This window comes from Trichoderma ghanense (genome assembly GCF_004382785.1).
Source record: "Trichoderma ghanense strain CCMA-1212 chromosome Unknown scaffold_20, whole genome shotgun sequence".
NCBI classification, from domain to species: domain Eukaryota; kingdom Fungi; phylum Ascomycota; class Sordariomycetes; order Hypocreales; family Hypocreaceae; genus Trichoderma; species Trichoderma ghanense.
Window position 1 is genome coordinate 130,776 of NW_027395683.1, and position 16,500 is coordinate 147,275.

General features: G+C 54.5%; 5 protein-coding genes across 5 annotated transcripts; 4 read left to right on the forward strand and 1 right to left on the reverse strand.

Moving 5' to 3' along the window:
• Positions 1 to 1,332: 1,332 nt before the first annotated feature.
• CCMA1212_009940 (NAP1-binding protein 2) lies at positions 1,333 to 2,862 on the forward strand (the record flags this gene model as incomplete). The annotated part of the gene is made up of 1 exon (XM_073707002.1): positions 1,333 to 2,862. The coding sequence occupies one exon, from the start codon at positions 1,333 to 1,335 to the stop codon at positions 2,860 to 2,862; it is 1,530 nt and encodes a 509-aa protein (XP_073554534.1).
• A 1,864-nt stretch (positions 2,863 to 4,726) lies between these two features.
• CCMA1212_009941 (NADH-cytochrome b5 reductase 2) lies at positions 4,727 to 5,893 on the forward strand (the record flags this gene model as incomplete). Its single annotated transcript, XM_073707003.1, has 3 exons — positions 4,727 to 4,771; positions 4,880 to 5,258; positions 5,325 to 5,893. 3 exons carry the CDS (start codon positions 4,727 to 4,729, stop codon positions 5,891 to 5,893), a joined length of 993 nt encoding a protein of 330 aa, XP_073554535.1.
• A 988-nt stretch (positions 5,894 to 6,881) lies between these two features.
• Positions 6,882 to 7,855, forward strand: CCMA1212_009942 (uncharacterized protein; the record flags this gene model as incomplete). The annotated part of the gene is made up of 3 exons (XM_073707004.1): positions 6,882 to 7,055; positions 7,169 to 7,461; positions 7,555 to 7,855. 3 exons carry the CDS (start codon positions 6,882 to 6,884, stop codon positions 7,853 to 7,855), a joined length of 768 nt encoding a protein of 255 aa, XP_073554532.1.
• A 275-nt stretch (positions 7,856 to 8,130) lies between these two features.
• CCMA1212_009943 (putative glutamate carboxypeptidase) lies at positions 8,131 to 11,299 on the reverse strand (the record flags this gene model as incomplete). Its single annotated transcript, XM_073707005.1, has 5 exons — positions 8,131 to 8,243; positions 8,334 to 9,712; positions 9,773 to 10,317; positions 10,437 to 10,791; positions 11,292 to 11,299. 5 exons carry the CDS (start codon positions 11,297 to 11,299, stop codon positions 8,131 to 8,133), a joined length of 2,400 nt encoding a protein of 799 aa, XP_073554533.1.
• A 2,213-nt stretch (positions 11,300 to 13,512) lies between these two features.
• On the forward strand, positions 13,513 to 15,670 carry CCMA1212_009944 (uncharacterized protein; the record flags this gene model as incomplete). Its single annotated transcript, XM_073707006.1, has 4 exons — positions 13,513 to 13,567; positions 13,892 to 14,200; positions 14,288 to 15,043; positions 15,120 to 15,670. 4 exons carry the CDS (start codon positions 13,513 to 13,515, stop codon positions 15,668 to 15,670), a joined length of 1,671 nt encoding a protein of 556 aa, XP_073554538.1.
• Between the last annotated feature and the right edge of the window lie 830 nt (positions 15,671 to 16,500).

Below are 16,500 nucleotides of genomic sequence, written 5' to 3' on the forward strand. Positions count from 1 at the left end.
TGATGATATATGCGCTGAGCAAGCAGCATCCAGGCCATGCCGGCAGCATTGTATTATAACAGAGCCCACTGCTCAGCTGCTCGGCGCAACATATGTTCGCAAACATTGACTTGCCATGATTCTTGTTCGTCGTCAAAATCAAAAAAGCTACCAACCCGCCGCCTTCCTCTGTTTCCCCCTTATGACTATAGGTAGTTGAATTTGGCCTTTGTTCGTCCGTCTCCGCGTTCAGCTCAACTCACCCTTCACCACCCCGCTCACGAGTCGAACTCGGACTGGAGACGGGGACTTCATGCACAACATCCAACAAAAGTACGCCATCCCACGGCGCAACCAGATTCAAACTCGCCTTGCCGCTCTGTCGAATCTGGCGCTACCGGATCCCCATTCAGCTCAGCCCCGTCAGCCGCCATCCAGACAACGAACTGCAGTGACTCTTTGCAGGCAAACCTCGAGGCCATTGGACCGAGCTTCAGGCGCTGACTCGCTGGCCTTCCGCGGCTCGGCCAGTAGAAATAAGGCCTGACGCGCTGGCTCCAGGGCCTTCCGTCGAATCAGTGGCAGCAACATTGAACCCAGCAGGCCGGGCCTTTGACAGCGGTTCGCCGCTAGCAACAGACGCCAGCAGTCTGGCGGAAGTACGAGTACCTGGACAGTACCTGGAGTACCAGTACCTGGCCCATCTTTTCTGTGGCCGCCATCGTTGGTCCTGTTTGATTCTACAACAACTGAACTGAACTTTGCCTGGGCCAACTCTGCGAGCCTGGCCATCTGATCTCCATCGTCCCGCATCCGCACTCTCTTCGTCGCTCTCACGATCCGTCGTCCTCTCTCAGAGCCTCCGTCCGCCTCCAGCGTCCCAAGAACCCGCCGCCAGCGCAGGGGGTTGCCGTTGCTTGGGGCCAGCATCCCTTCAGTATCACCGCTAGCCTCCCTCGAAGCCTCTTCTGCAACAACCCTGCCCTGACACACTGGCGACCGCTTGTCTCAGATTAGGGTTTTCTGAGCCTCCCACCTCCGCAAGGCCGATCGCTCTGCTGACCGAAACTCGCTCTGCTGTCTGCCGCAAAGCAAACCGACGCACCTCGCAGACAGACGAATCAGACATCGCCAGCCTCTGATTGTGCGTTGCGCTGGACCAGAGACCTGTATACACGGCGTGGTGGCGGCTGCTGAAGCTGGCTTATTCACGAGCCGAGGCGTGGTGCTGACGACAGCTGTCCAACCGGCGCCGAGCCATCCAGGCAGCATCATACATAACATACATACATATCTACTTCCATATAACCTCGAGAGAGACTGGCCTGGGGAGGGATGACCGCGACCGCAACAATGTCCATCAACTCGCCTCCCGCATCAGCGTCCCCGGCGGACCTGGCCTCGCCCTTGTCGGACGCAGTCGACTCTGGCCCGGCGCCTCTGACCTCGACCTCGACCTCGTCCCGCCACAGCACTCTGTCCAGCCCGCTGTCGTATGCGTCCAAGAACAGACTGTCGCAATACTCGATTGCCGGATCGCTCCCCACCCGATCACGGCCTCAGTCGCACGTGTTCCCCATGTTTCCCTCGAGCCTGGCCTACACGCAGGTGCGCGACTTCGCATATCCCGTCATGCACCCTATGCACTACGGCCCGCCACCCGAGCCTTCGGGGCCGCCATCCGGCCTGACGACGCCAATGAGCGAGAGCAGGAGGCTTTCCGAGCCGTCCGTCTCGTGGGACCAGAAGATGCCGTGGGACTCGTGGGCTCCGGACTCCTTCAGCCGGGCCCACGATCTACCGCCGATCCAATTCGGAGACGGTCCTCCTTACAGCGAAGACGAAGATTTACAGAGCCCAGTCGTCTCCACGAGACACCGGAAACACAAGTCGACCTCGTCGGCTCTCCATACGCAAAGAGGGCGTACTGGCCGTGACCACGACAGGGGCTCCCTCATCAGCTCTAGCTACGACGATAGCCAGAGCTACTACCTAGGCGTTGGGGGAGGTGGAAGCGAGCGGTACTACGTGAGCCACGGAGGCGAAGCCAACGGGCCCGGCGGCGAGCTCGTAACCTATCCGCCCGATCAGGCGCACCATAGCCATGCGTATCAGTATTCGCAGCAACTCGGCCATGGCATGGAAAGCTACGATTCCGACCACTCCAGCAGCTCATCCTCACCAGGAGGACCAGGAGGCGATCAGTCGCGCTATTCACGAGATTATCAATTTACAATCACATCTCCCGACGAAGAGTTCCATGGTAAGGCCGTGGCTCTGTTCGACTTTGAGCGAGAAAACGAAAATGAGCTACCGTTGGTTGAAGGTCAAATCATCTGGGTGTCATACCGCCATGGCCAGGGCTGGCTGGTTGCAGAGGATCCCAAAACACAAGAGAGTGGTTTGGTCCCAGAGGAATATGTCCGACTGCTCCGGGACATTGAAGGCGGCATGAACAGCTTAACAGGAGCCCTCATTGACACGTCGGGATCCCCTAACGATGCCGGCACTCCCACCCAGCCAGAACATGGCAGCCAGTCTGGCCACACTCCTACACAGAGCACTTCTACCAACGGATACCATCAGCCAGTTGTCTCCATGTTTTCAACCTCGAGCAAGGACCTCAACCCCTACCCCACGGAACAGCTTGGCATTCAAGCTGGCCAGGCCCCTCCTCAGGTTGTTCACTATCACGGACAGAGAGGAGGAAGCCAGATGAGTACACCTACACTGAACCAGCTTTTGGAGTCTGAAGCGCCGAGAAGAGCGAGCCAGGACGCGGAAACCAAGCCAGATTCTGCCTCGGGGACGGCACAAGACGAGCCCAACGAGAAACCCACAGATACCCAGGTGCCCAGCGAGACGGTGGTTACGGAGAGGTGATGAAGGGTCTAGACAAAAGCTCTAACAATGGCACCGAAACTCAACTCGAGCGAGATGTGCAAACGTTTACTCATATATCTTCAACTTATTGGAGATACGACAAGAGTTCAAGAACTCGGGACCGTGATAGACGAACCCACCCATAATGAGACCGGATATACACAATACATCTAAGCCGAACAGCGGCAAAATTTGCTGGCGGAGATGACGGGCAATTACCCTATTTGCCTGAGAGGTTGTCATCCTTGGGTGATATGTGGAAGACGGACGGTCAAGGTTATAGAGGGGATAGAAAGGGTGGCTTTCTGCACTCTTCTCGGCTCGGAGCAGTTGAATAGAGGGGTGTTCAGCAATTGGAAGAGCGGAGGGGGAGATGTGAGAAGAGAGAAAGCGCCTTGGAGCGCCGCCATGATTGGATGACACACTCCTATGACTCTCATAGGCTGAACATCATTTTTTTTTCTCATAGGTTGCCTATTAGTACATGTGTGCCTCTGTATTTGAGCATGGCTTGGCTCTGTCTTCAGCATGGATGAATGGAGGGGACATGACACGGCGGGATGGCTGTTATATAGCATTGCGCGTAGGTTGCTAGGGGTAAGGATCTAGCTGTAGGATGTAATCAAAACGAAGAAAACCTTTTGACCAAAGCAAAATGAACCTGTCTGCGTCGTGTTCTCTACTGTGTGCGCGATCCCACTGTACCCTGTGTAGGAGAGGATGAAGCCAAGTAACACAGTCAAATCAGTCTCCCCTCAAAAAGACGATACATATTCGCGTCGACATCTTGAGTCCAAGGTCTGTCTTGATTCTGACACGAGTCTCTGCTAGGCAATCTGCAACTTGCCTTGCATCTCAGGGAGATGTCGAATCTTGTTGTTATCATCCGTGGCGAGGGGGTTCTTCCCATCTCTTCGACGTAGAGCACATAGCTACTGTTCTCACAATCCACGGTAGTAGTATCCGGGCCCTGAAATGATTGTCGCGAGCAATTTTCCAACTGCTTCGTTGATTTTCGAAGCGGCTCAAAATCAGCCCTGGGTTCGTTTGACATGCCAAGAGGCAGACTGCATCTTTGAGATCCTAAAGGGCAGATACGTCGAGTTTAGTTGATCAATTATTGCTTCTTCGTCCCGGAGCTGAAGATGGTAGGCCGTGCAGAAGCAAAGAGAGACCAAACAAAGGTACTAATCACCGCAAAGAATGAAGTCATCGTGAGGATGCCGTGAAATTTGGCCATATATCGATTCGATATCGTTAAAGAAACGCAGATGATTGGCTGAACACTTGATGTGTCAGTGGTGTCTTATCGTGCCGTATGCGCTTTATTGTATGATGTAACCGTATTCCTCCTCTCCCAATTTGGGGTAAAGCCGGCTTCTGAAGGCCATGGTGCCTGGTTCCTGGTTCCTGGTGCTTCGAGGCTTCCTCTACCTTTCCGACTAGCTTTGAAAAGATGTCTTTAGAGTAATAGAGCCGCCCAGTCGTTTGGTGTCTGTTGTATCCTCTTCCATCTGAAAAAAAAAAAGGGATAAGGTATTGGGATGGTGAGACTGGCACCTCAATGCCGAGCAAAGAAAAGTACCTTGATAGGAGCACTGTGGAAGCTTCGGAAATAGAGCGACAGGTTTTTGGCCGGCGAAAAGTGGACGGCGGCAACGGGCCAATCACGTGGCAGATGCCGTCATCTGCTGTCCAAAGCTCGGAAACCATTCAACGCCGGTTTTTGGCCTCTGGTTTGTCTCGTCCAGTCCTTGATCTTCTTTGCTCTCTGAGAACTCAAGGCCTCTCTGTACAGACCAATCCGGCCCCCTACAGATCCCAATCGCTCCTCTGAGAACTGCAACTTCCTATAAGACACAACATGTTTGCCAGATCTGCCTTCCGCGCGGCTCAGCCGCTGAAGATGGTACGTCCGAGAAGCCGAATCAATGACGCTCTCTCCATACGAGAGTCAACCCCAAACTACCGCTGCAGAACAGACAAAGCTGATTGTAACTCTCACGCTGCTCTCTAGCATGCCCGCCGCTATGCCACCGAGTCTGGCGCCAAGGGCAGCTCCAACACTCTGCTCTACGGCGCCGGTGCGGTCGGCGTCCTCGGTGCGGGCTACTACTTCCTGAGCGGCTCACCCGCTGCCAGCAAGGCTGAGAACAAGGCCAAGGAGGCCCTGGGCGTGGCTCCCAAGGCCTTCACCGGCGGTGACCAGGGCTTCCTCTCTCTCAAGGTCTCTGAGATCGAGGACGTCAACCACAACACCAAGAGGGTCCGATTCGACCTTCCGGAGAAGGATCAGGTGTCTGGCCTGCACATTGCCAGCGCCGTCCTGACCAAGTTCAAGGCCCCCGATGCCGAAAAGGCAACTCTGAGGCCTTACACCCCCATCAGTGACGAAGGTATGCAGAGAGCGGACGACTGCTGCTCATGAAGATGGAGACGCTGATTTCAAATGCCAATCACAGACGACCGGGGCTTCATCGACCTCCTGGTCAAGAAGTACCCCAACGGACCCATGAGCACCCACATCCACAGCCTCAAGGTCGGCGACTCGCTGGCCATCAAGGGCCCTCTCCCCAAGTACCCCTGGACCGAGAACAAGCACGAGCACATCGCCCTCATCGCCGGCGGCACCGGCATCACTCCCATGTACCAGCTCGTGCGCGCCATCTTCAAGAACCCCAACGACAAGACAAAGGTCACCCTCGTCTTCGGTAACGTCACCAAGGAGGACATCCTGCTCAAGCACAAGTTCGACGAGCTGGAGAACACCTACCCCCAGCGCTTCCGCGCCTTCTACACCCTCGACAACCCCCCCAAGGACTGGGTCGGCGGCGGCGGCTTCATCTCCAAGGAACTGCTCAAGCAGGTCCTTCCCGAGCCCAAGAGCGAGAACATCAAGGTCTTTGTCTGCGGCCCTCCCGGCATGATGAAGGCCATTTCGGGCCCCAAGACGAGCCCCAAGGATCAGGGCGAGCTGACGGGCGCGTTGAAGGAGCTTGGCTACACTGCTGAGCAGGTGTACAAGTTCTAGACGGTGTGCGTGCGTGTGTGTGAAATCGATGGGGGAGTAGAGCCTAGAAAGGAGCACGCTTGAAACTGCATTGTTTGATAATCAATTGTAGATATCTAGTAGAGAATAGAGCCCAAGAGGCTAAAACGAAAACATATGATGCCATTACATACATTACACCGCCAAGATCTCTCTACGTGGACGAGGGGAAAGCTTGCTTCGTCATGTCAGACAAAATCGGCTCCCAAGGGAAACACAGCCCGGCGCTCCCTTGGCATCGGCTACACAGATCAAGGGTCATTTGCCGCTACTGCCAGACCCCCAGCCTGACCGCTTTAAGGGAGGCAGCGTAGGAGCAACGAACGCCTCTGCTCGAGGGCGGTTCGCTGCCTGAGCGGAAATTATGTGGATGACTGCGCGTCGTGTTTCGGCAATCGACAGGATATTCCAGCTCTCCAGTGGCCAAAGTCACATAGGAAAACAGAAGAAAGAAACGAAACGAAGAGAAGAGAAGAGAACAAGGAAAAAGGGGTCCTACAAAGCACGTATAGTGGTAGTAGTACTCGCATAGTAGTAACACTCACACTTTGTGCAAGAACCGAGACATGCCGTCTACCGATTCGCCCAAAGATTTAGGAGGGCCAGAAGGGGGGAGGGATTTTCCCTTCTTCTGCCGTTCTGTGTGTCTCGCGTGTAACGCAGGGCGGGCGAGACACGCAGCAAACTCGTCCTATTTCGTGTGTGAAGAGAGATTTGTTGTCAGTGTCCATCACTCTCTGTGTATGTATGTATGTATGCATGTGTGTGTGAGGGTGTGTGTGTTGCCCAAAGATGGGACGATCTTAAAAAGCAAACGAGACCCCCGAGGTCTGTTTCCTTGTTTTCTTTTCGTCTGAATCTTTGCACTGCTCGAGAAATCTGTTTCTCTTCACTTATTTCTTTGCTAATTTACAAAGAGAGAGAAAAGAGACAAGTTTTTGCTATTTTCGCGTACAGAAAAGTTGCCAGAATGGATGCTTCTGAGCGGCCTCGTGGCCAGGAACATATCCCAGAGTATCCCAAGCTCTGGATCTGGATGCGCGTGTTCCAGCTCGTTGTCGGGCTCGCGGTGCTTTTCCTCTCGATCCATGCTCTAGAAGGATTCCGCGTCTTGATGGATCTTTCCATCGTCATGATCGTCATTGTACGTCCTCCTCATCCTCCTCCATCCCCCTCCCCCCCCNACACCCCAGCATCAAGCCGTCCAGCTACCCTTTCAACGGACGATATCTAACCCATCTCGTTATATGAAAACAGTCTGCTGCCTCCGTTGGCCTCACAATCTGGCTCATCGTCGCCCAATTCTCCTCCCCCCGCGCCTTCAGATACTGGATCACCCTCGTCCTCGACTTCCTCATCTTCGTCGCCTGGACCGTCTCCGGATCCATCCTCGTCTCGCATACTTCGGCCCTCGTCGCGCAGAGGGGCGTTAGCGGGAATCGCTTCGAACCCGAGCATGAGCAGCAGCAGCATCGTGAGGGATGGCATCCGCTTCATGAGAGCCACGTTTCGACGTTTTATGCTATAGCCGGTCTTGCATGTCTGGAATTGTAAGTTTTTTTTTTTTTTTTTCTTTTCTCTTCTCCATCCCATACTTCAATTGAGAACGGAATACTTGATGCAGATGCTAATGGAAACAATAGCTCCCTCTTCTGTTCATCATGGATCATCGACGCCGTCGTCATCCGGCGCCACCGCCAGATCGGCCTGCCCTCCAAGCCGCTCAAGAAGAGGGCTTCGATGGCGGAGAGATCGCAGGCCAAGCCGATCCCGGTGTCTCCTCCCCAGAAACCGCGAGTCAAGCCTACGCTTGCTGAGCGAGTTGAAATGCTTTTCAAGGGACAAGAAGCGTCGGCTTCGGAAGGAGTTGGTATTGAGGGCAGCGGGGAAGGCGGACGTGGTGGACACGGCGGACACAATGGCAGCGGAGATGGGGTAGTTTGAGGAGCAGGGGTGGATGATTTGCACATCGAGGGAAGACGGGCATTGTTGATTCAGGTAGAAGCCAGGTATCCAACGAAAGACGAATGGTATCTCCATCTCGGTGATAAGCAGGATAAAGGAGAAACATGTAATCGCAAAAGGAGCGCTCTTTCTTCGGAACAACAATGGCAGTAATATACAGGATATTAAAAGAGCGCAAACACGTGGTATTCACTCCGTATATATCATTGCATTAACCCAGCTTTGCCGTCTGTCCTTCTCCAGGGGATAAGTCCCTACTGAATGCTCTTTGTGGCCTTGTCGACGGCGTGCTTGATGATCCCAGCCCACTTGAGACCATTGCTGTAGTTCTTGGCGTCAATGCTTTCGACGAGCCCGGGATATACAGCTACGATGGATTGTTAGTAATCTCGCTCATGAACATGTAGACGGCTGGAAGATGGGAAGAAGAAGAAGATATGGGTAGAAAAGAACATACCACCAGCATAGCCCGTCCACAGGCCTGGAGCAAAAACCACGTGCTTGAACCAGCTGCGGTTGTCCAGGCCTCCTTCAAACACAAACTGTCGCTCGATATACTTGTATTGGCGGTTCACTCTGATGATGGCGAGCCCGAGTCTGGCCTTGCCGATGACATTCCACCATGGGAGACCTTCCTCGAGCTTCTTCTTCGCCCAGGCCGCGCGCTCGTCCAGCTTGACTGCCTTGTCCCTGAATTCGGAAATTGAGTGTCGAATCTTCTTGAGGCCCTCCTCAAAGGCGTCCTGGCTCCCAATCACCTCCTGGGAAGAGACACTGCCTCGAACGGCAAAGATTTCATCGTCGGTAGCCAATTCAGCGTCAGTAGGCTGGAGCTTGGCCTCAACCTTGTCGAGATAGCTGTCCAGAGCGTCTGCGTACTCGGTCGCTCCAAACGGAATGACCACTCGGTCGGCAAGCTCCCCGATGAGGACGCCGAGGACCTGGGCCATCGTTCGGTGGTAGACGAAGCCAGGGTCGGCAAATTCGCTCATCCAGTGGAAGCTGTCGTAGTTGCTGTGGTAGTGATAGACGGGGCCACTGCCATTTCCGCCGAATCCCATGTCGAGACTGGGGATGCCGGCGTAATCCTGGAAAGCAGTAAAGTCACTTCCAGAGCCCATTGTGCTGATTTTACCGTCCCAAACATCTCCCACGGTCTGGCCCGAAACAGTCTGGTTTGGCGATGGAACAAGATGAGTGGCGTCTCGGAGGACTTGGTTCAGAAGAGGCGCTGCTGCGGCAGAGAACTGCGGCCCGGAAGCACCGCCGTCGACATTTACGTATGCCACGTTGGCATCAGTAATCCAGGGGAGGTACTCCTCAACCCACTCTGTGCTTCCAATCAGGCCATACTCCTCTCCATCCCAGCTGGCAAAGACAATGGTTCGGAGAGGCTTCCAGCCGGCTTCCAAGGCCTTGCCAATGCTTCGAACGGCTTCGTTCAAGACGGACGAGCCGCTGTTGGGATCAGATGCACCGCCGACGATCCAAGCGTCTCGATGATTGCCCACAATGATGACTTCGTTGGGAATGGTGCCGTTGATGATGCCAATCACGTCCCATTGAGGGCCGATGACATAGTCCTGCTCGTTGTAGAGGTTGATGACGACGTCCTCGGGCGAGGGTCCAATGTTGTAGTCAACGCCCTTGTAGCTCAAGCCGAGTTTTCTGTTCCACCACTTGTTCAGGTCGCTGGCTCGAGGGCCGTGGCCGTTGAGCGCCTTGAGCAGCGGCAAGGCATCGGCGTAAGAAATAGGGATGGACGGGATTGACGGGGTGGTTTCATCAGCCGGTGCACGAGGCACACCGGGTTTCGAAGGGTAGCCAGGGGTTGTTCTGCGGAAAGAGTTAGCTCGAGTGGGCAGTATCAAAAGTTGAGGATAGTGAAATGCTCACGGGTCGCCAGGGCGCGAGCTCAGGAACTGGACGCTTCCGCGCTGTACGCTGCTGGGGTTACGAGCAGGGCCCTCCGGATAGGCAGCGTAGCCGTTTTCCTCGGTGATCTCGCCATCATCGCCCGGGTCGCTGTAGATGAGGACACCTATCATGCCGAGCTCCTGGGCGCGCTTGACCTTGAGACCTCGAAAGATGCCTCCATACCTGGCAATGGCAATCTTTCCCTCGAGGTCAATGCCAGCCTCGACCAAGTCTGCAAAGTCTCGGTACGTTCCATAGTTGACATAGACAAAGGAGCCGGTGACATTGCCGCTGGCAGAGTAGCCGTGGAACGTCGGGATCTTGTCCTTGGAAGCAGTGGTGGGGTCTTCTTCAAGAACGTCCTCGGTCAGAGAAGCCTTGAATGCAACGTTCCAGGATCTGGCGTCGCTCGACTTTTCCAGCAAGGAGACGCTGTGGTCGACAGGGTAGTTGATGTAGACATCATAGGCGACAATGCTGGACTTGATGCCCCATTCCTCCCATCTGTCCTTGGTCCATTCGGCCTGGAGTTGCTGGCGTCAGTATGCACAGAGTGGCTCTGCATATATCAAATACGACTCCTCAACCCCTGGAGTAGGCTTGAATTTGACTTGCTGACTAGAGACAAGCTGCCTCGACGTACCTGTGAGTAATTCTTGCCGGCGAGGTGAGCTCCCGACGTGTAATAGCGGCTCCATTCCTCGGCCTTTTCCGCAGAAGGGGTGTCGAGCAGGATGGCCTGCAGATCCTCGTGGCTAAGGTGCTTATGTGGGTGGTCGTGGTGAGGATGGTGGTGCCGATGCTCCTGCCCAGAGGGCCAGATGTACAGAGAGTGCAGCGCAATGGAGGCAAAGCCACAGAGCAGCACGCTGACGCAGGCAATGTTGCAGAAGCGGCGAAGCGTGTGGTGACGATATCTCCTGCGCGGCGGCCCTACTCGCACTGTCTGGATCAACGGGGTCGACTCGTCGGCCATTTTCTCAGGCTCGGTCGCCGGCCTTTGTAAGAGCCCACAGTGTTAGTAGTGGTGAGACGTCTCAGATTTGATGGGATCGCTTTTGTTGGTAGCTTGGATATCAATGCATCTGTTTGATCTGTGCTTGATTTGTTTCTGTGTAGGTTCTGGGTGGGACGCGAGGCGGCGTTGCGAATGAAGGTTGGCCTTGATTCGCGACGCCACATGATTTCAGAAGAACGAACTTGGGGGGTGTGACAAAAGGTGGCGAGGCAGATGATGGCGGGAGACGCCGAGAGCTAGAGGCAGCAATTGGAGGGTGACTTACACTTTGGCCATGGTTTGGAGGCGGGAAAAGGTAGCAATTCAATCTGCAGTTCTTGCGTTCAGGTGCTTGAATTGTCAGATTGAAGGCAGCATTCAGAGGAAGAAGAGAGGAAGAAGAAGGGAAGAAATGAGGGGAAAGAGTTGAAGAGAGATGGAGATGGCAAGGGGGTCCAGCAGATCAAATCGCGAGACGAATCACGGCCATCTTTGAATTACAAAGCCATTCCGCCCTGTCTCCAGGCGATAGATAGCAAGTTGAAATAGACAAGCAGAATCGGGCATATTGCCGTGAACGACCCTGGATGGATGCTGGAGCTTCTTATCGCGAGCTTGACGCAAAGGTTCCTGGCAGAAGCACGCAACGACGTCACGCTATTACGACGCCTGGCTCTACCGGCCATTGGTGGGGGGAGGCTGTTGGTTTCTTCCACGTAATCTCAACCAGGGACGAATTTTTGCTGTTCATCTTCTGAAAGGAAATCAAAGACTTGAGAGAAGTCAGTATTTTTGAGAGCCGTCGAATAGATACAGAGCATATACAGACGAGAGTTTGATTCTTGTTGCCTGTCGAGAGCAGCTCACATGGTGCGAACCACAGATTACGTTCCGATACGACTCCATATCCTCCGAGCTCTGCATCGTGGAAATGGCACGGACATGTTACTCCTGGAATGATCAACTTAGTGCCCGTCCCGTCCTCTTCACACACACGCACAACCTGGGAATAGACACCCAACAGACGGAGGGCTTCCAGAGTCACATCTAGCCGTTGTGCCAGTCCAGCAACTAAAAGCAAATGCGCCTTGTCTCCTCTCTTGATTCTCGGAATCCGTTATCCTAGCGACTTCACTATAGCCTCCCCCACTGCTCCCCTCTCGCGGGCTCGGCAGGACCTAGCAGCCTCTTTTCTCTTAGCTTCGTCGAGCCGAGCACAGCCAGCATCACGAATCCGGCCACCTCCACCTCCACCTCCATCTCCATCTCCATCTCCATCTCCATACCGGACCGGCGTGCCTAGAAGACCAGCGAATCGGTCGCGGATTCGACTCGGACGAGACGCGGGGCAGCCCGCAAGACGCCCTGCATGTAGGAACATGGATCGTACCGGGGGAAGATCGTTGCCTGCGTTTTTTTGCCAGGCTTGTGCCTCTTTGCCAGACCCATCTCGCGCCTTTCGCCCTCCAGGGCTGCGAAGAGTCGGTCTGGCCTGTCCCTTCTCACCCATCCATCACCAGCATTTGAGACATGGCGTCCACACCAACGGTCGCGGCTACAGACGCCTTCTCCGCTGTCGGACGCATCCGGGTGTCATGGGACGGGATTTCCATCCATCATCGAGTGACAGCAAGTGACGGCGTCCGGCAGGTCAGCTTGCTTATGTATGTTGAAAGCTGCGAAGCCTTGGAAGCTCCATTGGGTGTGACGCTGTACTGTAGGGATCGGTGTCTGCAGTCGCACCCGCGGTTGGCCGGCTCTGGACTGTACATATCCCCAGTCCAATCACGTCTTGGCCTTCGCCCGCTGCACACGCGGATGGATGCATCTCGGCTCACCTGCATCACGGCACCGGAGCCGAGCACGAAGAGGGCCGTCGAGCCATGTAAGTCACGGAGGTTTCGTTTCGTTTCGTCCACGCTTCGTGTAATACTGTACTCTATAACTTGTGACCTGATAGTAGTATGCTTGGTGCCACAAGGTGAGGTCTCGCGGAAGCACAAGCAAAGTCAGAACCTGAATGAAAGTAAGCAGAGATGACGGCGTTGTCCTCCGTGATCGAGTCCGAACCGTCACCACCATCACGGGCACTACCAGTAGACAGGCAAATCTAGTCTTCGCCCTCTCACCGACAACTCGGCCACCATCAACACATCCGTAGCGTTTCCGAGCCGCCATCTAGTGGCTCTTCTCTCCGAAGCCGAAGCTGGAGCTGTTGCTTTGCTGTGCCCTGTCCGTGGCCCGTACCTCGTATTATGTATTATCCAACCCCCCCAGCCCGTTCCTGTTCCTTCTAGCGCATCTACCGCCGCCTGTGCAGATGACTGGCCTGGGTGGGGATCTTGCCGTCCAGGGATGCTTGTGTGTGATTGACAAAAAGTTTCTTGCCAATGGCTTTTCTTCGTCTCTACGACTTCAGCCTCCCACACCCTCTCTTTCTTCTTCACTTCACCTACTTTCGCTTTACACGGTGGCTCTTTGCTGTCTCTGGGCCGTGGGCATTTCTACCTCTGCCTCTTTCTTCCGACTGGATTGAGACTCTGTGGTTTCTTTCGGTCTGAGTCATGCTCTACTGAGGCACGAGAGCACTCTTCATCCTTACCGGCCTCTTCTGTCCGCCTCGATTTGAATTACCCACATGGACAGACTTTGATCGCCGACTTTATATTTTATTGTTGGTTTTCGAAAGCAATCTGCGCGGATACGGACAGCAGCCGTGAAGATGACGAAAACTTCGTCCAAAGCGAAGCTCCCTGTGCAGCAGCTGGCAATTCTAGGTAAGCTGGGCTGAGGAGGTGCTGAGATTCAGACTGCTTGATGTCGCCGGTTTGCGGCTCTGCTATTAGCATGACCGAGACGGAGTACGGCGAAGACGTGTTTCGCACAGCGGTTTTTGTACGCTGTATTTCGGCACGCTCGTCTGATATCTCGTATGGAATATTGCTTTTTTCAACCACGGTTTTTGTCAGGTACTAGTTGCATAGACTGTCTACAGCTGTTCCAGCAAGGCGTTCAGACCACGTTCTATCATCCATTCCATTCATGGTCGCAAGCAACGGGCAACAAGTCTGAGCTCATTCCGCTGACAATCTCAACTCCAGCCGTTGCCAGGTTTGCAGAGCCCCTGGCCTACACCTCCGTCTGGCCATACCTCCCCGAGATGATTCGAGGCTTCGGCGTCAAGCGTGACGAGGTAGCGAAATGGGCCGGCGTCACGTCCTCCGTCTTCTCCGTCTGCCAGAGCATCACGGCCGTGCCCTGGGGCAAGGCGTCGGACACCTTTGGCAGAAAGCCAGTGCTCATTCTCGGGCTTCTCAGCACCATGATCTGCTTCATAATATGGGGCATGTCCACGAGTCTGACCATGGCCATTACCGTCAGAGCAATCATGGGCGGCGGCAACGGCAATGGTGAGTGCCCGCGTTCCCAAACCCATGTTTGAGACTTTATTCTCGAGGGAAAGCAGCTAATGTGTGGTCTCTGTTACTTCCTACCAGTGGGCATCATCCGAACCATGGTGGCTGAAATGGTGACTGAAAAGGAGCTGCAGCCGAGAGCCTTCTCCATCATGCCTCTCGTCTGGTCTCTTGGCTCAGTCGTGGGACCGGCCTTTGGAGGCTTCTTCGCCCAGCCAGCCAAGCAGTTCCCCAACGTCTTTGGCAACATTGAGCTCTTCAAGAAGTTTCCCTATCTGCTACCGAACCTCCTGGCCACCGTATTCTTCCTCATCTCCGCCGCCAGCGCCACCTTCTTCTTGAGAGAAACGCTGGCCGACAAGAAGGAACACAAGGACTGGGGATTGTTGGTCGGAGAGCGTCTCACTCGGCTCTTCCGCCGGAAGCCGCAACTCATTTCTCAGCGTCGGAGGTCCTTTGTCGACGGCGAGGCCACTGCGCCCCTCGTCCCGAGCATCGTCACGCCCAAGAGAGCCACAACGCCAAAGAAGGAACCCACGGGCATGAGGGAGGTGTTTTCGTACCAGACGACAATCAATCTCATCTCGTACACCTTCTTGGCCTTTCACTCGGTGGCATATGACCAGAACATTACCGTTTTCCTGGATTATCCCGTCATCCCTCGGACGCCCGAGAACACAAAGTTCCCCTTTTACTTTACGGGCGGATTCGGCCTGTCGTCTGGAAACATTGGAACTCTCTTCACCATCTACGGCATCACTTGTGGACTGATCCAGTTTCTCATCTATCCGCCAATGGTCAACCGCTACGGTGTCCTCAACTGCTTCAAAGTAGTCTGTAAGTTTCCTCACGCGAGCAAATGAACCCCCCCCCCCCCCCCCTCCTTTGCACCGAATGCTAATCAGAGTCGCAGCTGTCCTCACGCCATTCATCTACTTCCTCACCCCCTACACATCTCTCCTCCCCACCCCGGCGACGCGCTTCGCCGCCATCCTCACAGTCATGATGCTCAAGGCCTTCGCCATCATCATCGCCTTCCCCTCGACGACCATCCTCCTCACCAACTCCGCCACCTCCCTCCGCATCCTCGGCACACTCAACGGCTTCGCCACCATGTTCAGCGGCCTCGGGCGCGCTGCCGGGCCCGCCACCACCGGATGGGCCTTTTCCTGGGGCGTCGAGCACGGCTACATCGTGTCAGCGTACTTCTTCCTCGGCATCATCGCCGCCATCGGCGCCGTGCCCGTCTTCATGATTGTGGAAGGCAGGGGCCCCACGGCGTCGGCTGACAGCAGCGATAGCGAGGACAACGAGGAGAATGCGGTCATGCTGGAGGACGAGAGCCCTGTGGACGACCACGACTTCGAGGAGGAGGCTACTGATGATGACGAAGCCACTGCTGCGTCTCCTCTGCTTGGTGCCAGCAGGCGCACCACTTACAGAACAAGTTCACCACAAAATTAACCCTAGCAATAAACATTTCACGATCATGAAAAGACTTGTTTGTCAGATCAAAAATACTACGCCTAAATCGAGAGTGCCAAGAAAAGAAGATGAAACAAAACAAGAGAAAAGAGGAGAGGGATCAACGTGGCAAACGATTTCTGGGGAAAGGGAGGGGGGTGAGGGACCGCGAAAGAAGACGGGTGATCTTCCCCCCCCCCCTTTTAGAGCCCATGAATTGGCCACAACCATGACGATATACAAAGTACATCTACGTGTATTTGACGTGTGGATGGGTTGGATGATATACACACGTATTTGTGACTGACAGATTTGTTTCTGGCATCGGCCACTTTGGCGTTAGGGAAAGTCTGGTACTCGTACATAGCACGAGAGAAGAATAAACTTGATACTTTTTTCCAAAGCAAAATGACGGCAAAACTTGTGTCGCTCAGAAGAAAACGCACTGAAACCTGAAATCTTGCCAGTCTTTTCACTCCCGAAGCCAGTTCATTTCCTTTGGTTCTTGCCAGCGCGAGAAATGACGTTACTATACAAACTACGAAGCGTGTAAAGACAGGCATAAAAGTGACCTGTCGGACCTCACGGATCCCTTTCCCCTCCCCCCTTTCTCCTCACGCAGGGATTCCTCTGACCTTACCAACTACCTAGGAGCTGCATGCTCGAGAACTAAGAATGCCCGGCGAATACATGCTGATATAGCTAGGTACCTAGCAGTATAATTACATGACGCTTTCAAGATTCTTAGCACCTCCTCCATCAGTTGGCATACTCGTGCTCTGTTTTGGCTTGTTCCTCGGCGGTATCTCACCGACTTTAACCAAGTTGGT